The sequence below is a fragment of the Rattus norvegicus genome, chromosome 5, assembly GCF_036323735.1.
Source record: "Rattus norvegicus strain BN/NHsdMcwi chromosome 5, GRCr8, whole genome shotgun sequence".
NCBI lineage: Eukaryota > Metazoa > Chordata > Mammalia > Rodentia > Muridae > Rattus > Rattus norvegicus.
Window position 1 is genome coordinate 9,758,242 of NC_086023.1, and position 26,731 is coordinate 9,784,972.

The 26,731-nt window shown below is 42.0% G+C and overlaps 1 protein-coding gene across 16 annotated transcripts in view; it reads left to right on the forward strand.

Annotated features, from left to right (window-relative positions):
* Eya1 (EYA transcriptional coactivator and phosphatase 1) overlaps positions 1 to 26,731 on the forward strand; it is a 238,011-nt gene that overhangs the window by 111,643 nt on the left and 99,637 nt on the right. For 9 of the 16 annotated variants that reach the window (XR_010066461.1, XM_039110905.2, XM_039110909.2 and 6 more), the window contains 4 exons: positions 8,086 to 8,163; positions 18,294 to 18,363; positions 18,678 to 18,823; positions 21,992 to 22,129. Coding sequence is in view for 15 of the 16 variants with exons in the window: in XM_039110905.2 (XP_038966833.1) it covers positions 8,086 to 8,163; positions 18,294 to 18,363; positions 18,678 to 18,823; positions 21,992 to 22,129 (432 nt within the window). In the remaining variant the exon portion in view is untranslated. Of the gene's footprint in view, positions 1 to 8,085; positions 8,164 to 18,293; positions 18,364 to 18,677; positions 18,824 to 21,991; positions 22,130 to 26,731 lie in introns of those variants that run through there. The other 7 variants (XM_039110907.2, XM_063288309.1, XM_039110906.2 and 4 more) reach the window with 5 other exon arrangements.

Sequence of the window (26,731 nt, forward strand, 5' to 3'; positions counted from 1 at the left end):
TAGAGTGTAGTCTTTTCCCAGAAGCCTACGAGCTTAGCTGCAAATACCCAATCCCTGAGCCTGGGAGACATTGTATACGATGTATACTCCTAAGGTCAAGTTTAGTAAACATGGCTTGCTATTCATAAGGTTGTAGACGCTGTGTTCCTTTCAAAGGGTTAATATTTTTCTCCCCTCTTGGTAGGCATAGAACATGATTTTAATCTCTGGAGGATGTCAAGTCGTAGTCTCAGTCCGAACACAGAGATGCCTCATTTCTAAGTGACAATCATCTGGAAGCAAAGCCTTGAGTTTATAGCTGTATGTGCTTTTTGGTAAAGAAAAATCACATGGTAGGTTAAAGTAATTCAAAAGTGTTTTTAAAGTCAGGCATATAACATGTACTTTAGGAAGATTTTCCACTTTCATTTATTGTGTAGCAGTTTTCATTTGGTGCCATTTGTTTCTTTTGGTACCATTTGGTACAATTTTTTTTCCAAAACATACATTTCCACTTTTGCCTGTGGTTTAAGAAAAAGGCTTTTGAATGGATAAGTGATGTCCTTGAATCTGAACCATTACTCGAATGTACTTCTTTCTCTGGTCTCTACAGCATAATTATTGCCAAAACTATGATAATTTATTTGTTTACCTGTCTCCCTCCTAAGTCAGGAAGGGCATGCTCTAAACAAACACAAACCCAATAATGGCCAAGTTGTACCTGATTTGAAATTGCACAAGTGTTGTTTCTGTGTGTCCTGCCAAGGGGATACTTCGATGAGAGGACTTGCATACACGTTGCCAGAGTGATAATGCAGGAGGGATAAAAGCTGTCTTAGATTTAGTGATGTTTGTGTTTGCCTGAGCAGTGTGCCCAATGGTTTAAGTTAAGTGAAGCATTTCTTCAGGTAGGTGCACCACTTGACTTGATCTGTTCTTTCTACAACTACTGGGTTCTGTGAGCCAGGCATTGGCCTGTGTTGTGTCAAGAGGACAATTTAAAACTGTTCTTCTGGCTCTGAAAAAATTGATCATACATCAAAATGGATAAGACTATGAGTTCTGAAGTGGGGTTGAAAGTGGAGGTACAGACACAGGCTTTGAGGTTCAAGGAGAAACAATTAGGCTTAAATCACAGTCTTCTTTAGCAAGACTCGGTGGGATTTTTAAATGAAACTTGAAGTGTATAATTTAGCCATGGACAACTTATCCAATACTTAATATGAGCAGTTAAGAGACTGGCAAAGGTGGAGCTGGGAGAAACACTGTGGTTTAAGTCAGTATATGGGGCACGTGGGGCACGCGGTTCCTTCTTTATAGCACATAGATGATAGTGTCACACAGAGTCAAGACAACCAGATGAGACTGTAAGGGTCCAATACATATTGAAGAGAGAATAAAAACTTCATTCATGCCTATTGTGTACCTTAGACCTCAGTGCCAGAAGTATTGTACAAATCTAGACCACTAAAATATATAATTGTCTAGAGTTGAGAGAGTAGACGTGCTGCTCCAATCTTCCCACCTTTGTAAGAGGCAGAAGGTAATTAGGAAGGAGAATGACCATGCGATTCAGAAGGTAGATGGAAAAGAAAACAATGGTAGAAGTTATAAGTTTGATTTGTCAGCTTTCTGTCACTGTAACAAATTACCAGAGGTAACTAGGAAGAAAGGTATTTTATGAGTCCATGAGCAGGTGGACTCAATCTGCTACCTCACCCCCATTTTTAGAGACATAAACTAGAGTGTTATGTGTACTCGGCTGGTACTCTACTAGTGTTCCAGTTGGCCACATCATGGCTTTTCAGGTTCTGGTCAGGGGAAAGCCATTTCAACACAGTTGGAACATATGGCACAGGAAAATCATTCATCTCATGGTGGGGACATGAAAAGATGTGAAGAGTAACAAAATTAAAAGTTTTACAACCTTCAGTAATACCATACAGAGGAGATCATGTCTCTGTATCAGTCTCTGAGGCATGCGCAAGATTCAAGCCATAGTGCTAAGAATCTAAGAAATGAGGCAGCAGGAGAAATCCAACCAGAAGGGAAACATTTAGTCTTTGTGACATAAAAGCTGAGGCTTCTGAGGGAGGTGGTAGTGTGTTTGGTCAGGCTGTGAGTCAGGTTTTTACCAGATGGTTTGTTTCTATGGCAACATTGTGTATATATGGATGGAGATTGAGGGGTTGACTACATAAAAATCATTCTTAAAAGGTATGGATGGCAAGAAAAATTATTGGGAAGGAAAACGGAGCGATGTGGGAAAGAGGTAGAATTATGGAACCCTAGAATAGCAAAGGCAAGCAATGGGGGGGGGGGGAAGAAAGTAATAAATCAGGGGAAAAAAGGAGTCAATGACTTAAAAGAAAACTGTTGCAGAAAAGGGTTTATTTAGAAGGCCTAAAAATTAATAGAGAATAAAAACTTCATTCATGCGTATTGTGTACCTACCTTAGACGTCAGTGCCAGAAGTATTGTACAAATCTAGACCACTAAAATATATAATTGTCTAGAGTTGAGAGAGTAGACATGCTGCTCCAATCTTCCCATCTTTGTAAGAGGCAGAAGGTAATTAGGAAGGAGAATGGCCATGCGATTCAGAAGGTAGATGGAAACGCAAGAAAAGTTTAAGGTCGGAAATTGGAAAAAAACATTGGAAAAAATTGGAAGCAACAGAAAGTAACAGAATGATTAGTGAAGTAGAAAAGGGAATCGATACTGAGAGTTTAAAAGCAAGTGCCCAGGAAACTTGAAGGTTAAAGAAGATAGTTTCCAAAAGATCGTGGTTGAGAGACAACTCATGAACAAGGAGAGGGCTCTGTGTTCTGTTCTGAGCCCTGCACACAACATGTTCAGGGAGTCCCACCCATGGCTCTGGGTAGGAGAGAAGCTGCTTAGTGAGAAATGAAGATCCTGTGAAACTAAGCAATGGGTATCAGTGCAAAGGAAGCCAGGAAGAATGAGACCTGAGGAATAAAGGGCTGGGGCAGACAGCAATGTCTAACCAAGGACAGGAACTGTCAACTGAAATTAATCAGTGGACATGTTGCAGGAAGAGGACAAATTTAATGCAGCTTCAGTATTCTGTCAAATAGATGGTGAAGACACATGGGTAGGGAAAGCTTTGCAGACTGAGGAAGATGGGAAAGAGTCAATGAAGATAGTTCAGACACTTGATAAGAAATGGAAAACAGAGACTGTCCCATAATGGGTTATCTCGAGGGACTGAGAAAAGGAAAGATTGTTTAGGTGGAAGCGTGAGGACTGGTCCGTTCCATCATGCTCACTGTGCAGAGCACTGGCTGAAGAGTGGGCAATACCAAGTAGCCCATCCTGTGACTACATTTAATAAAATTCACGAGGGAGCATGAGACCACACAGCACAAAGTGGAGACATGACATGGCAGGCAGGTCCTGGGTTCCGCGCAGTCACATGAGGCTGATGAAGTTGGAGGGGGAGAACAGACAGGGATTTGGAAAGACTGTTTTGATGTGTGTTCTCAGTAAGTCTGGCGGAAGGGAGTGAAAGGGGAAAATGGGATGTTTCTTAGAGGTGATGCGGTTTTTGTCAAGCTTAAATGAATGCAGTTGAATTCCCACGAGAGGAACCATGGGAAGCAGAGCATTGTCAAAGTGAATTTCTCAAGTCCCTGTGTGTCTGGGCTTCTGCCAGCTGAAGGACTGCAGTAACATGAGGTTAGATACTGACTGGGGAGGGGACTAGAGAGGATGAGAGGATTCAGGACTGATGCTCACCCAGCCTGCTGCCATCCCACCACGTCCATGTGCTTTTCTGGGCAAGCCCATCAAAGCATAGGCTGGCACAGGTCCAGCAGGCAGAGCTACTATGTGGGACTGAACTTAGATATGGGAGAATTATCACTCGTCAAATGGACTGAACACTTCTCTGATGGCCCTGTTAGTTTGGAGACGTGTTCTCATGACCATAACATTTAAAGTTCATCCAGAAGTTGATGGACCTAGAATTACAGTGCAGGGCCTCGTTGGCTGACTGCTGTCATAGCTAATCTCACCATGTCAATGGTCTGATAGTCAAGAGTCTCCACTTGCAGTATAAAAAGAGGGGTTCTTGTTTTTACGGGTCAGCTTACTTTGTAAAGGATGGTAGAATTTCCACATTTATTCTGAAACTGCTGGTCACTGCTAGCCCACACCCCTTCCATCTCCTGCTGGCCTACTTCTTCAGAAGAAGCATACACTGACAACAGTAGTATCCAAGGCACTAGTTTTCTTAGTGTAATCATAATTAACTCCTGCCTGCTTGAGTTATTCCTAAGACACCTTGCTTAATTTGATTTGACATTCCTTAGGGAAGCCCCACTGGTTGATCCCCACGCCCCCAGTTAGATCCTTGCGTTTCTTTTGGCAATGTAAGCTTGACTTTAATCTGGGGCTGCTGATAGATTTTAACAGTTTTTTCTGTACCATCAAAATGCCTTTGAAGCCAGGCATGTAGTTCCATGGCAGGGTATTTTCCTAGCCTTTCCCTTCCCACTCAACCAGTGGGAGAAAAATATTTTAATTTTTCATGCTTAAAGAGATACTGTAAGAAGGGAGAGGGTTGTTATAAAGCTCAGCCCCTGGACCCAGTGTGCTGCTAAGATGATTGGGATCTTTATTTCTCTTTATGCTCATCTGAGTCTATGATACCCAGTAGCAGAGGAGGAAAGTGAGGTACCTTATTCTAGGTTTGCATTCTTGGCGGTAAAGCTAGATCAAAGTGCTATTAGTAATAAGTGTGACTTTAACTCTACACTTAATGTTACTTCATAGCATTTCTTCTTTCCAGTAGAAAAGAGATAGATACCCCACAAAGGAGAATGTATACTGCTTGCTGTTTCTATTAGTGATGATCATGAGCTATTTTTAGCTTCTTCTACATACCAGATCTTTCTCTTAACATTTTGTGAATCTGTTTTACATTTTGGTAACATAAATAATTAAAAAAGGACATCATGTGATAAAGACAATTAGGTCCAAAGAATTAAACTGTAGAAAACCCAGCAGCAGGTGATTAGATGTTCTAGAGAGCCCTTGGGAACTACCTGTCTGCACTCTGTTTCCAGCACTGAGGTTAAAAGTGCATGCTACCATGCTTAGTTTATCCTGGAGATATGAACTCAGGTATTCATGCCTATACAGCAAGCTCCTTATCCACTGAGCCATCTCCCCAGCCCTTGGAGAATATCTTACATCACAATAAATCATTAGGCTTCTGTTGATCAAAGTATTTGATTACAGGACTGATACAACCATGCACATCCTGGTAGTTACTCTGTGGAGATCCTCTCCTTTTTAACAGAGAGCCTTTTCAGAAACTAGATTCAGCAGGGCTCTGGTTTTTAGTGTATAGGTGGCTGTATTTGAATGACAGCAAAAAGGCAATGTTCTTGGGACCTCAAAGAGAGTATCATCTTTCCTTCCTTTCTTTTTTGCCCAGTTTTAATGGATTTCAGGAACAATTGAAGTTCCTGGTGGTAGTAAGAGTTGCTACTTGATTGAGTGTGATCATGTAGAGAAGTAGACTTCCGGGGAATGGAGATAGAAGGGGTTTTGTTGGAGGTAAACTTTCTCAGAGTAACTGTATAGTTCAAGCTATAGAATCATGGGCCTTTGATTTGGCAGACGTAGAATCAATTTGGACCAACAACCAAGACAGTAGAAGAGTTCTTCATCTTTTCTTGACATCTTGGCAGGGAATTTCTACTTGAGAGCATCTAGTAAGCTCACTAGCCTGGAAGCTCCAAGGGTGGGAACTGGCAGAGTCCTACTTTCTAATCAAACCACAGCCTGTGACACTGAGCCTGGACTGCCTTCTCCTAGGTCTGACTTCTGCAAAGTGATACTGTCTTATTATTGTTTCCTTGAGCTTTGGTCATGGGCCTCATGATAAAGGAACTTGCCAAATTAAATCACAGTTTTGGGCACTTTTTAGCCTCTAGGCTCAGGTTTTACATGTGAGAGAGACAACAAGGTAGTACCTGACTAGGGAGTTTCTGAGATCTTATAAGTACCTAAGGGTTTCTTACAATGATAACATCCAAGAAAGCTGACCCAAAGTAGGCATTTTACACAGTCAGTTTTCATCTACCCTTTTGCTCAGCAAAAGGAGTCTGATTCAGAGTTCAGTCTCCCACTGGTGATTGGTTTAGAAAGGGGACTAGACCAGTGTGATCACATGATTTGATGAGGGCCTTGTGTCAGCTCTTTAAAGGAACATGAAATACAGTTGGGCCATCTTGTGCAGGAAACCTCCTTGTAGTTACCATTGGCTTTTCTACAGCTGTGGTGGCAATGTCATGGTTATGAAGAGCAAGAACATTAGGTGGCTGGTGGCATGGGAGGAAGAAGGGAACGGCAGGATTCTGTCAGCATGCATTAGCATCAACTAAGACTTCTAACCCAAAACAACTGGCACAAAAGTGAAAACTTGAGTCAGAACTTGAGTCTCACTGTTGTGTGGTCTACATGAAAACAATCAGGCAGAATGATTTCCATTAGTCTTGGGGTTGGGGGGTATGCGTGTGTGTGCACGTGTGCATTTGTGTGTGTGTGTGTGTGTGTGTGTTTCTCCCAACCCAACTTTGTTTAAAAACCATGTAATTATTTTTTTAAAAATGACTATCTGATCCATCTACTTGTAATGCTCATGTGAAAACTGCTTAGTGTGTGTGTGTGTGTGTGTGTGTGTGTGTGTGTGTGTGTGTGTGTGTGTGTGTGTAAAATGCCCAGCGCCAGGACTTGAGCTGCATGAGTCCTCTGCCAAGTGTTTTGGAGAGATTGGAGACATCCTGAGACAGAAGAGCTATTTCTCCATCACTTTCTCCCATCCCAGAATGTTCTTACTTTGAGGAAGGAGCCTCTGTCTCTGAATACTCTGGTCAGAAGCTTCACTTAGGGAACATAGAGTCTCAGTCAACTTTACAGTATCAATTCATTTGGAATAGAGAATAAGTTACTTGACACGTAGGTTAGGAGCAGTCCAGTGATGGTGTTCTACAAAAGGGATTCTGAACCCGGGGAGGAAAAGGCAGATGTGCTGAGTTCTGAAGCACCATGGCTCTGTCAGACTGTTGGGAGTGGGTTTTGTGGACATTCTCTAACCTAAGTTGAGAAAAAGATATTTAAATATGCTCCACAGTATCTTCTATCAATATTATTTTGAAATGAGAAAATTTCTTTTTTCTTCATAGTGCAAATAAATATTGATGAATTGACCATATGAAATGGTGTGGTGATAGGAGTTTATTAAATTAAGGTTGAGTCTGCACCATACTAAATATCTAAAGAACTCTTCTCTCTCTCTCTCTCTCTCTCTCTCTCTCTCTCTCTCTCCCTCTCTCTCTCCCTCTCTCTCTCTCTCTCTCTCTCTCTCTCTCTCTCTCTCTGTGTCTGTAGTAGTAGAGGTAGTAGTAGTAATAATAGTAATATGTGCATATGAATGAACATACATGTTCAAGATCACCATAGAACCTGCTAGGCTTAAAAATGGCCACTTATTTTCCCCTACTTCTTCAAATCTTTTAAATTTTTCTTTCTTATTGCTTGGCTAAATAACAGATTTTGTGCAAACATCAAAAAAGTAATTTCAGATTGTATATTATATACTGTAATATTTTTACTAATAAGCAAATTAGTAAGTGTATACTGTAAAAATGAATTTAATTCATCCTTTAAAGGAGTGTTTCTCAACCTCTGGGTCTCAGTCCTCACAGGGGTTACATACCAAATATTTTGCATATCAGATACTTGCATTATGATTAATGTTAGTTACAAAACTATAGTTATGAAATAGCAATGAAATAATTTTATGGTTGGGGTCACCACAGCATGAAAAATTGTATTAAAGTGTTGCAGCATTAGGAAGGTTGGAACCACTAATCTAAAGGGTAATTTGTAACAGAAAAATGGACATTCTTATAGAGAAAAAAATTAACATGTGAATTTTTCAAAAGAGACTCTATAAAAAATCTGGTTTACATCCAAGTGTGAACATATTGCATTTAAAGTTTTTTCTCATTATTTTGAATGTTATTTTTTCTGTCTACTAATTCGGTATATGGTATGTGTTTACTTTTGTAGTTAAAACAGAACCAATGAGCAGCAGCGAAATAGCTTCAACAGCAGCAGACGGGTCTTTAGACAGTTTCTCAGGTTCAGGTAAGGAACAAAAATTAGATTTTCCCATTCACACTAAGCATTGTGTTTCCGACCTTATTATATGAGTATATATGTTTATGTCAGTGAGTATTCTCAGACACAGATGTAAGACATAGCTCTCCTCCAAATAACAAATGGACAGTCCCAGGCTTTGTATCCCTCTGACGTGTTTGCAAGCAATATGGTTGTCCAAAGATAAATGGACTTTTCTTCTCCCCTCTTCAATCAAATTAACTTTACATATGAACGATGCTTCTCCATTAATTCGTTTCTTTTTTTTTTCTGATCATGTAAGTTTGTATATGTAAAAATTGACTCTTGAAAACATCTTAAGTAGACTCAGTACCATTAAACCTGACTGTCCTCTGAAGAAGGTCTATGTTGGGTTGACTCTGTGCAACTGTGATGTATTCCTAGGTTTTCCTTACTCCCACACTAGCACATTCCACTAGCAAACAGTACACACTTCATGTATGTCAGAATGGAAACACTCCTTAGAACTTAATGGTGACAGTAACCTCCTGTGAGACCTTTGTCGCACACTTGCCACGCCACCCAGAGTGTATTATTTTATTGAAAAATGATTTCTGTCAGAGGCAGTCCTTAAATTGTATACCTTTGTTGTATCGTCTGCTATTTTCAAAGTCTGCTCTGTTTTTAAGATCTGTGTTTTAGAAGCATTCTGCCTTCTCAGATTTATGACTGATGGTCAAGTTCTCACAATCATATATTTACAACAAACCACAGGGGGAAGAACTTACATGCAGATATAAAATTAAGTAGACACGCACAATTTTGGTACTAATGATATCAGATGGGAGCAATAAGACAATAACATAGTGCATTATGTCAGTTTCTTCTTTCAACATACATGTGATAGGATCTGGCTCCTCCAGGCAATGTGATTCGTGCCATCATAAATTCATAGGTATATGAAAATGGTCCCAGCTCAGGGCTTAATGGGATGAACAACTGAAAAATTATCCCAGTGGTTTGATAATAGCAGAGCGAAGAACCAGGTTTGACGAGCACCCATGTGGGGATCTGGTAGAGATCAGGCCAAGGTAGCCTATTAGAAAAGACATCCCAGGGCTGGAGAGATGGCTCAGCGGTTAGAGCACCAACTGCTCTTCCAGAGGTCCCGAGTTCAATTCCCAGCAACCACATGGTGGCTCACAACCATCTGTAAAGAGATCCGATGCCTTTTTCTGGTGTATCTGAAGACAGCTACAGTGTCATTTATTTATATAATAAATGAATAAATCTATAAAAAAAAGAAAGAAAAGACATCCCAGACCACATGTTACACTCAGAACTTGGAAACAAGGAGCAAAAGCTCACACTGAACCATGGAGGGGGAGACTGACCGATTGGCCACCCCCTTGACGGGGACCATAGTACAGAGGACACTGAGTTGACAATGAGTTGTGCGAGTTGAAAATGGACAGACATTCCCAATGGGTACTTTGTGGGCAATGTGGATGTACTACAGAAGGAGTGGTTTCAGAGTCCAAGAAGACCGCCATGTTTTGCCTGGAAAAGTTTTAGGCTCTGTGCAATGGGAAACACCACAGGACAGGCTGACACTTAACGTCAATTATTCATAGTTATGAGCACAGGGACAATGTATTTGGAGACACCTGAATCCAAGTGAGAGGCTGGTTTTAAAGTTCTTCATTGATTTAATTAAGAAATATTGAAGAATTGCAGTAAAATTCTGGCAATGGGAATAGGAACATGAGGGATGCAATACATTTATGATGCAAAGTTTAAGTCATCCATGACCAATGGCCTTTGGATCAGTCTAGCAAGACAGAGAAAGTAGAGTTCGGCATATGTCCTGCCCGGTAATTCCAACAGGATGAGAATATGAGCTACCTGAAGATGCCGGGTTTATTAAGTACTAATGCTCCAAAGGTTTTCAGATGGGAACTTGAGAGACACCTGATGGTAAGGCTAGTGGAATTTGTTAAGGTTGAAGACAAGAGCCAGAAACCACCCTCCTCGTTTGTGTGTGTGTGTGTGTGTGTGTGTGTGTGTGTGTGTGTGTGTGTTGGCTGGATACATAATCCCATGCAACAGAAAAGATTAAAGATGATATGTGAATATTGAACTAGAAGTGAAAGCAAAATGGAATTTAAAAGAAGCACTGTCTATATGGCAGATTCCTTTCTACACATCCATTACACACATGTGTAAGTGTGTACATGCAAAAATACTTATATACAATGTATATGTAGAAACACACACACACCAAACAAACAAAATGATGACCTGAGAAAGTCTTAGTTCTGTGAAGTGAAAGGGCAGCTTCTATAGAGTCTGATCTGGGAAACCTACAGTGGTGTGTGGCTTTAGTCCCAAGACTCAGAGCCAGAGGCAAGCAGAGCTCTGAGTTCAAGGCCACCCTGGTCTACAGTGTGAGTTTCAGGACAACCAGGGCTACACAGAGAATGTCTGTCCCACAAAACCAAAATGAAATAAAGTAATAAAAAATAAAAGAGTAATATCTTTAGTGTAATCACTGTTTTATTTTTAAAGATAGGCAGTTTCTTCACAGGAATATGTTTCTAGGTATAAGGGATATGGGTATTCCATTTTGCATCTGGGTAACGAGATTCATTTTGATTTTTTTCTGTTATTTTTTTTATTTTCCCCGAGTTTCTTTATTGGGTTTTTATAGATTCAAAAAGTAGTAGTAGTAAATCACAAATTAGCCAGCCTTATTAGAGGAGGGTAACAGATTCTGTCCCTTGTTAGCTTTGTACTTTTGACATCTGTGTCAGGGGAGTCATTTTTGCACAGTAAAGTAATACATGGATAAGTGAGTAGTGAATTCAGGCCACGTTTTCCTCTGAAGAGTGAGGATTAGTGAGACCTGTGAATTTGCAGAGTTGGAGGAGAAAAAGGACGTGCCATTGAGACTAGGAACACACAGGCCAGGCAGCTGGCAACTTACAAATGTGAAAGAGGGCAGACAGCAGTCAGAGATCCCAACAAAGCTGGAGCTCTTGAGCTCGGACTATGTATTCACCCAGTAGGTTTTCCCTTTAAAGCAGTGGTTCTCAATCTCTAGGGGTCACATGTCAGATACAGTCGGAAGAGATATCTACATCACGATTTCTAACAGTAGCAGAATTACAGTTATGAAGTAACAATGAAACAATGTTTGGCTGGGGGTCACCACAACACTAGAAACTGTATTGAAGGCTCACAATGTTCGGAAGGTTGAGAACCACTGCTTTAAGGCTTAGCAACCCAGGTGGAAAGACCTTTAGTTTGACCCAGAGTCCGGAATGTGGAGATAGGATGGGGGTGGGCGGAGTAGAGGTAAGAGAACTTCGAGGATTTAAAAGAGCTAATAGAATAGAGTAGTTATCCTGTCTTCAGCTGCCTCCACAGAGAAGATACAAGCCAATAATAACTTGACAGGAGACAAAGGGCCAAGAGTCCTGCATCTCATGATGGCCTTGGAAGATGTAAAATGGGTACAGGGGGATGGACATTCTGGAAAGAAATAGTCTCCCCTAATCTCCAACCCAGTGGGATGGCACTGCACATTTCTACACTCAGTTCTCTGCTTAGCCTTCGTCAGTACTTTTGAAATTCTTTTTCGTTCTCTGTCTTCCTGTTTATGGTGTAGTCCTATGAGCAGAGTTTCTTGGTACTAGCCACACTTACAGTGCCGGTAATGATAATATTGAGTGCATTAGTGGTGCTTGTTACATGTTCCCAAATAAAGGAAGGAAATGGCCAATGTTCTTGTGGTTTGAGATGTGAAACGGAGAAATAAAAAGCTTGGACTATGGTCTTGAGACAGAGTGGAGACCTGGACAGAAAAAGAGAAGTTCCCGGATACTGACATTGGGACCTGGGGGGTTGGGGAGATACTGCCAGATAACCAACGACATTCCCGATGTAAGGGAGTGTCTAGGAGTAGTCTACGTGGGGATGGCGAAGAGCTACAGAAAATGAAAGCTTTTCCAGAAGCATAGGACAAATGCTTTGACGAAATGATTGGCTGGGGTCCTTAGAATACCTTGACTCTAACACGTGGCAGCTGCTATTTTGGGAAAATACATAGGAAAAGCAAGACCCCAGAACAGAGCTGAGGTACAGATGCAGGGATACATTGCAGAATCTAGAAAAGATCCTGTTTTCTAGAGTCTTTATATGAGGAAAAAGAGTGAAGTGCTTGGTGACCTGGGGAGTGGGGTAAAGCTATAAGGAGCAGAAGTCAGCAAAGAGAAGAAGGTTCAGGGCCACTCTGGTGGTACTAGTGCCACTTCCATTCCGCCCCTCTGTGTGGGGACACTAGGCGAGACTGCTCCATTTGTCCAGGCATGTGGTGGACTTGAAAACTGTTGTTTATTGTATTTGAAATAATTGTGATGTTTTGCTCATTTACCTATTACCAGTACAAAGTAGTTAACTAATGGACTAGTTAATTTTGTGTGTGTGTGTGTGTGTGTGTGTGTGTGTCTGTGTGTGTGTGTGTGTGTGTACTCATGCATGTATACACACTTACATGCCATTGTATAGAGGTCAGAGACCAACCATCAAGAATGTATTCTCTCCTTCCACGGTGGTGGTCCCAGGGGTCAAACTCAGGTCTTTAGGCTCACCACCCAGTGCTTTATCTCTAAGTTCTCTTTCCATCCCTGGCACCATTATTTTAGTCATTTAACAGATTTAATGTCTGCGAGGACTATAAACAATGTGTTTGTAGCCTGTCAGGTCCCCCAAATCTTAATTTGTTATATGGAATCAACCATTTATTTTCTAGTGGTATCAAAAATGGAAAATAGTGTGCCATTTAGAGAGAAAAACTTTATGAATGATAAGTATGGTTTCCTTATTAGCTGGTTCTGAAAATCTGTAACTTTGAGACTCTAATTTTAAAGCAAATGAAAGGTGTTCACAGGACAGTAAAAAAGTGGTTGGTGACTCACAGGAGGGGTCATCTGAGCATAGTCCATGGTGAGTGAAAGAAGGAGTTTTCCTTTTGGGACTGAGGGATAACACAGCAGCCAGATCCTTGTCCCAGAAGCTTGAAACATACTTTTGATTTTCTGTGGCCATGTAAAACTTGAAGCATGCATTTTCAAAAACTAGGATGGAGAAGTGATTGAGGAAGATCTGATGTTTGCCTCTGTCCTCCCCACATCACAGGCATGCACGCACACCTTTCCATTGCATGGAAAGGGCTTTATGGAGACACAGTAGAATCAGGAGATCTGAATTTCCCTAGTTCAGAAGAAAGTTGACTGCTTCCTCACATCTTCCTGGAGGAGACGGTGGGCCACGAGTCACAGTCACCAGTCAGGATCTTGTTAGGGTAAAATTGTGGAGGAAGCAGAAAAGATAGGCTGGGTAGAGCTGATCTAGACTGTCTTCTAGTCTATACATTTCAGCAAGCCCACTGGGGTACTCACAGGTCCCCCAAACCTGCTATCTTGTGTGGCCACTGGCCAGGAAGGGCCCTTGAAACAGGAGGCATGCCTTCATGTATGAAGACAGATTTCCGAACTTGACTGCATACTCCGAGGTACTTCCCTGCAGTGGAGACATGCGAGGAGCCTTCTCACATTGATCCATGTGGGGACTAAAGCAGAGCAATGCAGGAGTGGAAGTAGGAAGTTGTCGGATGTTAGCGCTTTGAACTGTTTTGAGTATTTTGATCTGACTGAGGGCTATATTGCCAACGAGGACGGGGCTGCCTTCTGGAAGTATAGACTGAAAACAGGAGACGTCTGTGCGCTCTCAATCTTCTCAGTGGACTCACAGGCTTGAGGTGGTTATTAACTTTGAATTCTCCTCTCCCCACAACAAGATCATGGGAGCTTCTTCACATTGTATAGCAGGAGAAAGAGAAAGAATGGAACAATCACGAACATGCTAGCTAATAAGGCATGTGCATAGTCTTGTCTCTAGGGCTCTGTAAGTCCTGTCATTTAAAGTTAGTGAATGGATAAGGTGACTCTTGTTTCTACCCTCATAACATAACTCTAGTAATCCCATTTGCTCTCAGTTAGTTTGGTTTCAGGACATTAAAACCACCTGGGATTCCTGGATTAGTGTCATAAAAGCAGTTTATGCAATTAAGGGAAGGGTACTTGTGGTATAACATGGTGGACACTTGGCTGTAGGCTACCAGATACTTGCTGGACTCTTAGGTTATGTGGCAGTTGAACTCCATAGTAATTGTAAGTGCACTCACTTAGGGAATAGCAGCAAGTCTTCATGGCTATTCACAGTTCAGAGATACTCTTTTCTCCAGTTTACAGGTCAGGCTCACGTTGCGTAGCCTAGAACATCAGAGCCGTCCTTCAGTTCAGCTTTTAAGATCCACCTTGTATATGATGACAATTTTGTTTTATTTTTCATACTTTGTGTGTGTGGGTATGCATGTATATATTTATCTATGTGCCCACACTTGTGCCATACATGCATATGAAGATCAGAGGACAGATTGTTAGTTACACATCATGCGGATCCCAAGGATTGAACTCAGGTCATCAAGGTTGCCACATCCAGTTTATCCACTGCACTATGTCACAGGCCATGATCTCATTCTTATGACATAAGTAATGTGCTAGATCCTATCAAGGTACTAAGAAAACAGACACGAGCCATCTCCAGCCCCCGAAGCTCATAGTTTGCAGAGGAAAGTAATGAAATTGCACTAACCAGAATGCAATGTGCCTAGTGGTGCTCTGCAGATATGGGCTATGTTCCAAGAAAGTACACAGAAAGAAGATTTTACCCTGAAGAAGTTTCTTTGAAGTCTCTGTGGTGGTAGGTTTGTCAACCAGAGGGAAGACAAGTATTGTAAGGCAGCGGGTATATCTTGAAGAACGTCAAGAACATATGTAAAATGAACAATGCATATAGGAGTCCTGAAGTCCAGGCCTGTTGCATTGTACCAGAAACAGCAGGATATGGAAGCTTCGGTCTCCTCAAATCCTCTGCCAAGGAATGTAGTTATTCCTTGAATAATGTGAGTGCCACAGGACTGTGAGCACCTTCACTGAAGCACTGTCTCCGTGGTGACGGAGTGGGGGTGGGGTGGGAGGAGGGAGGGCGGGAGGGGGTGATTGACTGTGGCTGTCCCTAAGTGGAACATGAGGCAAGTGTTCACATGGCTGTTGCAGTCGTCTCAGTGTGGCATGGTGAGAAGTTAAAGCAGGGCCTGAGTCCTGGATGAGGGCTGGGTGTGCGTCATGGCTAGATCAACTGCTGCTTCAGGATTCCGTATGAATGACGGAAGGACCTGGGACGGTGACTGAGGTTTCTGAGTTTCCATGTGGGATGTGAGATGAATGTATGCTCTGATGGAAAGAGACCATAGGAGATGGGTTCAAAGGTTGGTGTGCTTGTATCCCCAACCCTCGTCTTCAAAGATATTACTTCTATGTATCCTGAACACTTCATGGGTCAAAAGTTGTATCATTTTCTGGACAGCTAGCGATTGTGTCTACAGAGGAGAGGCTGGGGGAGATGACTCATTGAGGAAAGTACTTGTGTCCAAGGATGAAGACTTAAGTTTGACCTGTGCTTGTAATCTTAGTCCTGTAGAGATGGGGTTAAGCTGACCCCTGGGACTCACTGGCCTGTCAGCCTAATCTATGATTCCAAGCACGTCAGAGACCCCGTCTCACAAAATGAAGTGGTCATTGCCTGAGGACAGATACCCAGGTTAGTCTCTAGCCTTTGCCTCCACACACACTTGCACACACATGCACACATGTACACATCTACCATGTCAATAGTGGAAAGATGGACAAGGTTAGGGACAGATGGATGACGAGGATTCAAGTAGATCCTTTATTTATACAAACACTGTATGAACCACTTCCTGTGAATCTTCTCACCTAGGCTTCATGAGGCTCCTATGAGGCCTAGCTAGAAGCAAGCACTGTCAGCCTCATTAGTGGAAGCTGGCGGTGAAGGACTTGAGGGCTGGGATTCAAATTTGAGCTGAAGTTAAATTCTGACTCAGGATCTATACTCAGATTTCACACCCGGTACCCCCAGGTCTCATTATTTTCGTGTGTGTGTGTGTGTGTGTGTGTGTGTGTGTGTGTGTGTGTGTGTGTGTGTGTACACACAGTGCATATACTTTAAATGCACATTTCACAGACTTACTGTGTGACAGACAAGTGTATCTCCCTGGTTTCTTTGAAAAAACATGGTTGGGTGCAACTTACTGAGAACATGATCTTTCAAGGAATGGAGACCCAGGAGTTGGAAAACTGACCTAGAGCTAGAAAAGAATAAAAGGGGGTCTCTGCAGCTTCTGTTAGTAGGTGGAATTTGGCATTTGTTTCTATAAACAGTTATTTTTAATTCTGATTGTCCAGGGGAAATAATTCTTCCCAGCAACCTGTAGACACCATCTGCTTTGTCCTTGGCCTTATTTTATGCCTAGAGAAGAAGGGGAGTGCAAGAACTTGTCCCCACCGATGACCCAGACAAGTGTTAGGAGTCCCTCACAGTCTAAGTGTTCGGTCGCCAATTCCTCCTTCTCGAAACTGAAGCATTTCACAAAACTCCCCATGAGGACAACAGGGCTTGTCTTGCCATGATTGCTCCTGCAGCATCCTGCAGGGGGGTTGGGACCAAGTAGTTATTCAGTAAGTAACCAAAACAAGTTTGTCCTGCCATGGCTTTCATGTAGATTCTGTCTCTTCTAAGGTGACAGCATTGGTGGGAATCTGACAGTGTGTGTGGCTAGAGTGTACCCTGACCTGTTGGCTGTCCCTGGACTCAGTCTGATTTATTTGGATGGAGAAGAATAGCTTATCTCTTCTGAGGTTCTAATCAAAATCTCCTACTCCTCTCCCAAGCACCCATTGCGAAATGAAATGTGACAAGCATAAGTGCATTATGTGACAAATGACAAAGTACACGACTCTCTGAGAGCACAAGACTTGACATTGAGTGTGGGAGGGAGATGTTATATGACAGACCTCCTGATGACAGTGGCCAGTAATGGGGGAAGAAAACAGCCATGTTACAGTTTCTAGGAATTGCACCCACATTGTGCATTTTAGTCAGGGGAACATTGGGGAGTCTGAAGGGGAAAATATGTAGTCACAAATGAATGCATTTCATCCTACTTATAAGAGCAGCCAACTTTTTAAACCCTTATCCAACTGAAAATGGGTTTTTGCTTTTTTAAATTTGAATGAGTATTTAAGAACATTTGATAGAAGGCTGGTAAATTTTCGAAACATCCAGTGTCGAGAAAATCTGATTAAAAGAAAGTAAGTTTAGCTTTAATGCTGACTGCTTCCTTAGGGAGAAAAAAATGTTTGCTCAAATATCCAAGAAGAATATATCCAATTAACAGGACAGGAACACACAAGGGAGCCCAAGAACAAGCAGGCTAGGCATGCAACCTGAGACATTAAAGATGGCTGTTGGAATGCATTGTTAAATCAGCACAGGCAAATGGGAGTCATTCCCTGAGAGATTAGACTATGCTTCTTGCTAATACACTTTGAGGTTTGTGTGTTCCTGACACATACGGACAATAAGCAAGGGGCCTATCAGCTTACTACCTTTGATTCAACCTGGCTTTCCTGCAGGAGACTGCACTTCATTGTCAAAGCATTTTTAAGAGTATTTATGGCTGTATCCACATTTTTAAAAAGTCTATTTTAGATCAGAACCTTTCAATAAGCATGTATGTACCCCAACTTTTTAAAGGGTTATATTTATTTTAAGTGTATGGGTGTGTCACATGCATGTGTCTCTACACCATGTGTGTGCATGGCCAGAGGAGGCCATAATAAGGTATCAGATCCCCCAGACCTGAGTTTACATATGGTTGTTAGCCAACGTGTGGGTGGGTGCTGGGGATCAAACCTGTGTCCTCTGGAAGAGCCGTTCATCTCTGCTCTTCTCTGAAGAGACGTCTCTCTAGCCCTCTTTGACCTCCTGTATGAACTCACCCAGTCTAACAGATCACGGAGGTCAGATGCTCATCATTTTCTATGGCAATGTCATAGGTCATGCCACGCCAGTGTTAAATTGTTTATGTGTTTGGGGTTTTGGCATGCTTAGTGTGATCCTTGGGTTCCCTGACTCACTGCGTGTGCTCTATGTATGTTCCTTTTCCTCAGCTCTCGGAAGCAGCAGCTTTAGTCCAAGACCAGCTCACCCATTCTCTCCACCACAGATTTATCCTTCCAAGTAAGATGTATTTTCTCTTAATCAATACGTGAGTTTTCTGTGTAGACCTTATTCTAGGTCATGTCTATGCCCATGTTACATCTTAATTTGAGAAGTGGATTTTCTAGAGGCTTAATTAGATACACGTATATGCGGATTTATTTTAAGTACCGTTGGTAGCACTGGAGTGCTTTGAAGTGCTTTGTCAGTGCTGGTGGGAAGTCGGGCTGTAAGAGACTCGTTCACTGGAATTTGTGATGTAGTTGTCTACTGTTACCTTGCATGTTTCCATCTAATGCATGGGCTTTCTATTTTCTGTCATTCCTGACAAATAGCAGACCATACCCACATATTCTCCCTACCCCTTCCTCACAAACTATGGCTGCATATGGGCAAACACAGTTTACCACAGGAATGCAACAAGCCACAGCCTACGCCACGTACCCACAGCCGGGGCAGCACTATGGAATTTCCTCCTACGGTGAGTCACGGGGCCATTACTCTCATGGTATGTTCTGGGGGTGCCGATGCTTCGTGCTCAAGTAGCACTTCAAGAATGAGGCTGTTGGTCTACTTCACAAAGCACTGTCACCCATTTATTATAAAATCTCTATAATTCTTGCCAGTGAGCTCTGTGAAGACAGTGACCTCTTACCCTGAGGTCAGAGATGGTGAACAGGTTGCCTGGGTCATAGGCCCCTTGTTCACCTTTCTCTCTGCTTATATCTGAATTTGGCATCTGAGCCCTTGACTCCGGAATCCAAAGCATTTTTGTGCATATTTGTGATAAAACTTCTATGAATGAAGTCTTTTGGGGTAAAGATCCATTTCCTGTTTATCAGATACCCAGCTATGATTAAGGAAGTACATGCAGAATTCAACAAACTCTTGCTTGCCCCGAACCTGGGGGTGGTTACATGATCAAATTTCAGCATTATCACCTGTTAGGGAAAGTGATCTATATATCACCTCCAGCACTGCCCTTTGAAGCCTCGGATCAGGAAACATTCAAAGCTCAGCCATTTGCTCCTTCCCACCTGGAGATTATCTTTATCTTGGTGTAATTTAACTCACTTGTCGTGGGGTCAGTACCTGTAAATTAAAAGTAAATCTATCCAAACCCCAAAGTTCTATTTACAAAAGACTTCAAATTTCTTCTATGAGTTGTGATTGCAATTTTTCAGCCAATTAAATCAAATAAAATATATTAATATGGGACATTTTATTGAGGAAAAGCCCCACAGAATGACCAAGAAAAAGTATGAGTATCATAGAAAAAGACTAGAAGACTCAGTCCTACCATAGGTAATATAACTGATAGTGCTTGACACCTGCTCCATTAGACTTTGGTAGGTATAATTTTTGTGTCACGTACCTTCCAGCAATCTACTGAAAGTGTCACTGCTCTGTTAAAGCATTTTACCACTCCTTAGAAGCTAAACAACTTTCTTCTACCCATCACTGTCTCCTGACTTCAAGCAATTTGATCATTTATTAGTTTCTTTCAAAATACATGGAAATCAAGTGTGACTTACAATGCCATCTAGCTTGCTGGTTCTTTAGAAGCAGGCTTTAGAAACAGCATTAAAAAGAACTTTCTAAAATTGTCTTTCATTTCCATGACTTTCATCCAGAGTTTTTCACTATAGTAGATAATGGATCAATTTTTTCCCCTAGTAGTCCTTTATACTACCCTGGGGATGAGGGAAACCCATCAAATGCATTGCTCAGCTTGTATGCTGCAATATGAATGAAAGCAGTCTTCAGACTGTGGGCTTGGAATTAAATTTGTAGAAGATTGCTTGTCCTGCCCATGGACTTTCCTGTATTCGCCCTCACTGCCCTCCTGCCCTTTTCACTTTCTTCTTTTTAGTCTTCTCCCTGGGCAGCCACAGTGAGGCAGGAGATTTTCATAGCAAGAATAGCAGATGCTATATAAAAAGAATTTGTTATGGGTTATTCCCACCCATCACTCATCTGCCTACAGGTTCCTAGGAAAATGGGGTTTCTGCCCACGAGTAAACTAGTGTCTGTCACCTCCTCTTGCTTCTCCAAGTCTGTTCTTACCCATTTTGGCATCCCGAGTCTCCAGGGTAAAAGCAGGCAGTCCAGTTAGGGCTGGAAACAGACCAGGATTCCTGTGAGTGGAGAATGATGGGGGAAAGTCCCTACTGGTGGCACCATGGAAATAAGGGAGTTTCTAGAACTATCCAGCCACCTGTCTAGGGCAGGTGTGTTTCCAGGGATTATTTACATGTTTTGAGTTGTTCATTGACTGAAATTACACTACATAGCACATCACAGTTTTCGATGTTGAAATTGTACTAAGTCTGCAGTGTCAAGGTCATCATGAAGTATTCAGAAATACTCCAGAAATGAAAAATCCCCTCTCCCAGCCAAGTCAGGTTCTTCCACTGCCGTAGGATAATTACCTAACTCTATTCTACTGATGAAATTCCCCTGAAATGGAAGTGAACAGCCAGCCTACTGTGGATCCTAGATCCTAAAGATATAACTTATCTTTAGGAAAAACCAAGATTATTGAAAAATGTGAATTCTTTTGGTGGGAATGTTTCTGTCTTCTCTTTGTGGGAAGTGAAGACAGTTGTTCACTTGAATGGCTGCCCTTACTTAGAATTAAGACCAGTGGTCTACCTCCGTGTTGCCAAGTCCCAGCCTGGAATGAGTGCACCATCCTGTGCTTTGGGAAGTATTCGAGGACCACAGTAACTTGTTTTTCTGTAATCCTACAAAGTATAAACTTGCATTTACACAATAATGTAAATGAAGGTGTACTTTAGCCTCATTTAGAAGAATTACACTTAAATGTTTGAAAATAAGTCAGGATAAAAGGTACCACTGGCCACATCCATAGGTTTCTTAGTCACTGTTTTTGAGGTTCAGTTCTTTGACCTTCTACTATTTAATGCTTCCTTTCCAGAAAGATCTAGATTTATGGCTCTCCGTCTATGGGTTGTGACCCCCGTGAGGGTCACGTATCAGATCTTTACATTAGGATTCAGATTCACAACAATAGCAGTGTATGGAGATGAAGTAGTTATCAAACAGTTTTATGGTTGGAGGTCACCAAGGCAAGAGGAACTGTATTAAGGTCACAGCTTTAGGAAAGCTGAGAGCCATTGATTTAGATACTCTGAGGAAAGCTCCCTATTATGTTGACTCTGTATTGCTTTCTTTGACTTCAAAATGTCTTGTGTACTAGCATCAAAATTGAGAAAAAAAGATGGCGGGTGGTGGTAGGAACTCAGTAGCTACTTCTCAGGGAAAAGGAGATTTAGAGATTGTGGAACTGTGGGATCAACCTTTCATTGTGATTATTTCTTGACTATGACAGAGTGACCTATCCTAGTGAAATAACGAAATGAATTATGGAAATGATACCTCAAGAGTTCTGCTTTCTAGAAAGCTGGATGCAGGAAAATCAGAGAGAATCGTGCAAATACATTCAAAACAATTTTTTAAAAAATTGACCTTGTGGCTTATGGCCTCCAACTGTAACCATTCGCACCTTGTCGTCCTGCAGAAGACTGGGAGGGGGCATTTGACTGGGCAGTTGTGGGGTGTGCTTGTCTATATTTACCAGCTTCTGAACAGGAACAGATAGATCAGCTGTCACTAACTGATTTAGGTGCATTGTGGGCAGGCATCAAGACGGAAGGCGGATTGTCACAGTCTCAATCACCCGGACAGACGGGATTTCTCAGCTATGGCACGAGCTTTGGCACCCCTCAACCTGGACAGGCACCGTACAGCTACCAGATGCAAGGTCTGTATACAGCCGCTCTGCTGGTTCCCTTCAGCTGTTGGCAGTTCATTCCTAAAGCATATGTGATGTTTCTTAGCTGGGGGCTGATGAGGTCAGTGAACTGGGCTCGGAGGTGAGATGGCAACACACTTCAAATTAGCTTCCTCAGCTTCTGCCCTCTGGATCAGGATTCTTCTAACTTTTGTGAGATAATTAGATGGAATGATCTCTACAGATGGCATTTTCAAATGCTCTGGTCTTATTTTTAATGCGAAGTCTCTGCTTTTGCGTCTGTTACCAGTTAGAAAAAGAATAAAAAGTAAGGGAAGTTGGCCATGGAAGAGGCTGTCTGTAGAAGCCCCTGGATTACCAAGCAGCTTTTCTACAAGGAATATGGTTTCTGCATGTTAGTGATGGGGTAGTGTTAGGGACAGTACACTCTGCTCTGTAAGTGCAGTATGTGATGTGTACTGACTCATCGACTTACCAAAGACCAAATCAAATCTACACAGATCCCGTTACAGCTACCAGTGGAGCCTCAAAATAATGCTTCCAAGAACCAGTGTCTGGGTCTCCGTTTGAAATTGCACACAAAACACGGCGTAGGTACAATCCAGGCAGAATGGCAGCGCAAGCATGGGCTGTCAGAGCCTCCTCAAGACGAATAGATATCACTTGTCATTAGCAGATTGTTACCTGGCGAGTGCATCTGTACAGTACTGGAGAAAAGTTTCACATAATTAAAAATTTTTCTGATACTTTTTTTATACCAAACATCAGATTCACAAACTAATTTCATTCTCTATGATGCAGACAGTGAAATTCACTCCTTCCTCCTTCCTGCTTCCTGGCTGAAGGAATTCTTTCCGTGATTTTCATTTCTCATGTTTATTATGTGCTTACTACATTATCTGTTCAGGATAAGTTAGAAAAGGTGAAGAAGCAAAAGTAATTTCTATGACATAAAATTCTCACCATTCTTATCTATGTACATACACCAGAGGCAATTGTATAAACACCTTTTTACATCACTAAGTGATTTCCTAAAATGTCATTTAGTGGCTGCATGGTGCTCAGGGGTACTGAATTTAACAATCCCATGGTAAGTGGGCATTTCCAGCAATGCTCTGCATACCTCATCTGTATTTCTAATTATTTCTCTTGACAACTGCAAGTGTGAGATTCTAGGGAAATTCTTTTATGCTTCCTGAAAATATCTTTTATATTTACATGAGCAATGGTACATCATAGGAAATGCACACATTGATGTTAACTTCATTTCTTTTATGTGTGTTTTAAAACTAAGGAGATAAAATTATTTTTTTCTATTCACTGGTATCATCTTTCTTCAATGCTTTATTGTACTTAGGTTCTTGATCTTTTACACTATTTCATAAGCATATGAATACTTTATGATTTTTATTTGTTTAGTTTTTATCATATACCAAGTTAAAATTCTATTGGTCAAGATCCACTAAATTTTCCCATTTGTTTTTGCATTTGGTATACAAAAAAAATTCAGCTTGAATTATAAACTCTTGATCTGTTTAATGGCTACAGAACAAAACAGTTTTACAGGAGACAGGACTTATTGGTAGAAGGAGACTACTTATTTGCTAGGCTCCGGAACCTTTCAGCTGTCTTGGAGCAGGCCAGGACCTTTCAGTTGTCTTGCAGCAGGCTGTACACACACTGAACTTCAACTAAGTAGAGACACAGGCAGAACCAAAGGCAGTAGAGACACTTCACTGATGAGTTTCTCAGACCAGGAGCAATTGCATATGTCACAGGATCTTGTCAAAAAGAGAGGCAACCAAATACATTCAGCCACCGTAGCTGGCTCCAGACTCTGGGGGAAATAAGCAGTGTAGGATGGGGGTCCCATTGCCCATGAGGCATCTCAGCCTGCTAGAGCAGAAGCAATGTCAAACAACTGAAAGGAAACACCCTCTGAGGAGAGGCCACCGCAGACGTCAAGAGAATCTGGTGTTAAGACAAGTGATTGTTTTTAAAAATACATTTTATTGTTTAGTATATGTGTGGCTGTTTTGCTTACATACATGTATGTATACCACATGCATGTCTGGTGCCCATGGGAGTCAGCAAAGCATCTTCGCTCCCTTGGAACTGCCGTTATAGGTAGCTTGTCTGTGTCCTGTCCAGAGAAGTAAGTGCTCTTAAGTGCTGAGCCATCTCTTCAGCCCAAGGCAAATGGTTTTAAATGTCTTATAAGTTTTTTGTATTTCATTCTTTTAATCATATTTCCTGAATTGTGTTTGGCTTCATTGTCAATCAATAAAGTGTTAGGACACAGAACACCCAGCCTTGGACTTAGATACCTTGAGAAATAGTGGTTGTCAATATGCCTGAGGAGAGACATATTTTAATGTCAGATGGTTTCGGATTTCAGGGACATTTCATGCACATGCACATGTACACACACACACACACACACACACACACACACTACATACAGAGAGGGATAGATGAGAACTCACACTAAGCAGACAACTTAGGATTCTGTGCGTGTGTGTGTGTGTGTGTGTGTGTGTGTGTGTGTGTACCCCAGGGATCTGCCTGTTCACATCACCACAAGTGCTGGGTTTGTTCCAGGACTGGTTGGTTTTATGCAGGTGTTGGGGATTTTAGCTGAAGTCTTTATTACGCCTGTGCTGCCAGACTTTAACAACTGGGTCACCTCAGCCACTTCCAAACGTACCCTATTAAATGGAGCATGAAAGCCTCTGCTGTTGATCAGTGATTCTGTATGCCTTCCTGTGGAGTCTCTTGACTTTGCAGCATCTCTTCTGCTTTCTTTCCCTTTTAATTTTATTTTGAAATACTGCCTTGCTATATAGCCCAGGCTAGCCTCAGACTTGACACACATAGCCAGGGTAGTCTTGAATTCCTAATTCGACTGCCTCAGCCTACCAAGTGTTGGGCTTATATACATGTGCTTCCAGGTCCAGTCCAAGTATCCTCTCAATGCAGTTTTTTAAGATTAAAAAATTATTTATGTCTATGTGCATGTCTGTGTGGGGGAGACGGGGAGGGCAGTACCCATGGAGTTCAGAAGAGGGCATCAGAAACCCTGGAGCTGGAGTAACACGTGACTGAGCTTCCTAACATGGGCACTGGGACCAGACTCTGGTCCTCTGCAAGTGCAACAAGCACTCGTAATCACAGGGTCTTCCTCTCCAGGCCCCAGTACAGCATTTTTGTGCCATCTCTAAAATGACTTTCAGAATTCCTCAGATTGCATTAATCCATAAAGAGTAACACTGCTCCCTTGCTTCATTTCATCCTGCGCTGGGCGTAGACTGGATATTAACATGATCAGTTTAATTCCCAAATGGAAAAAAAATTGATCTGCCAGCTAGAAGAGGAGTCAGAATGTATTGTAGCTGTCTACAATGACTCTTTTGTTTGTTTGTTGCTTGTTTTCTCCTTCAAGAGGTGCTTTTCACTCTTTAACGAATAGGACGGATACCCAGGGCTCTCAAGGAAACTGAGGGGTGGTGCCTGCTTCCTCTAAGTGTCCTGCTGACTGACATGAAGAGGACGGGTGTGCATCATCTGTCCCAACGTGTTCAGATACACAGAGAGAGTATAAAGATGAAGTTAGAGAGCTTTGACCGTGGTTAGAGAATATGGTTCTAGAGCCAGACAACCTCCTCATGGTCCTGGCCCCTCCAATCCTCCTTATAGACACAAAGGAGATGGTGCCTCCCATGGGAATGAAATAAGACGGAGTTAAGATGTCCGAAACACTCTGACCCACGTGGACCTCACTATGACAAGTCTTGTGGTGACTTCATCCTTACTATCTCCTCTATGGTAGTGATCAAGTGTTTGCTTGATGAGGAAGAAGATGAGGAGGAGGAGGAGGAGGATCAAAAGTTTGTGATAATTCCAGATTATGAACCATCATCTATCTCATTTTCCAAAGGGATGAGGTGTGCATGTGTGTTAGTATGTGTAATGCATTTTTTCTTTTTTTCTCCATCTTTATTAAATTGGGTATTTCTTATTTACATTTCAAATGTTATTCCCTTTCCTGGTTTCCAGGCCAACATCCCCCTAACCCCTCTCCCTCCCCTTCTCTACAGATGTTCCCCCCTACCCTCCCCCCTTTACTACCCTCTTCCCAAGAATCCCGTTCACTGGGGGTCCAGCCTTGGCAGGACCAAGGGCTTCCCCTTCCACTGGTGCCCTGACTAGGCTATTCGTGTAATGTATATTTTACATGATATATTTCTATATATGTGCATAAAGTATGGTTGATGTTTAATGTATTTAATAAAATATATTTTCAAACTTTTAACCATCAAAAATTCCAATAGTAATATAACCAAGAAACCCAGAAAAGAAACGAAAAATTTTAGAGCTAAATCTATGTAATGTTTCAAAATGAAGGGAAAATTACTAAGACGCGGGGGTATTGTGTGTGAGTGGGCAGGGGCGTGGGTTTGGGCAGGGGTATGGGAGTGGGCAGGGGCGTGTGAGTGGGCAGGGGCGTGGGAGTGGGCAGGGGCGTGTGAGTGGGCAGGGGCGTGGGTTTGGGCAGGGGTGTGGGAGTGGGCAGATAGAAGCAGCAGGTGCAATAACAGCAAGTTGGATGGA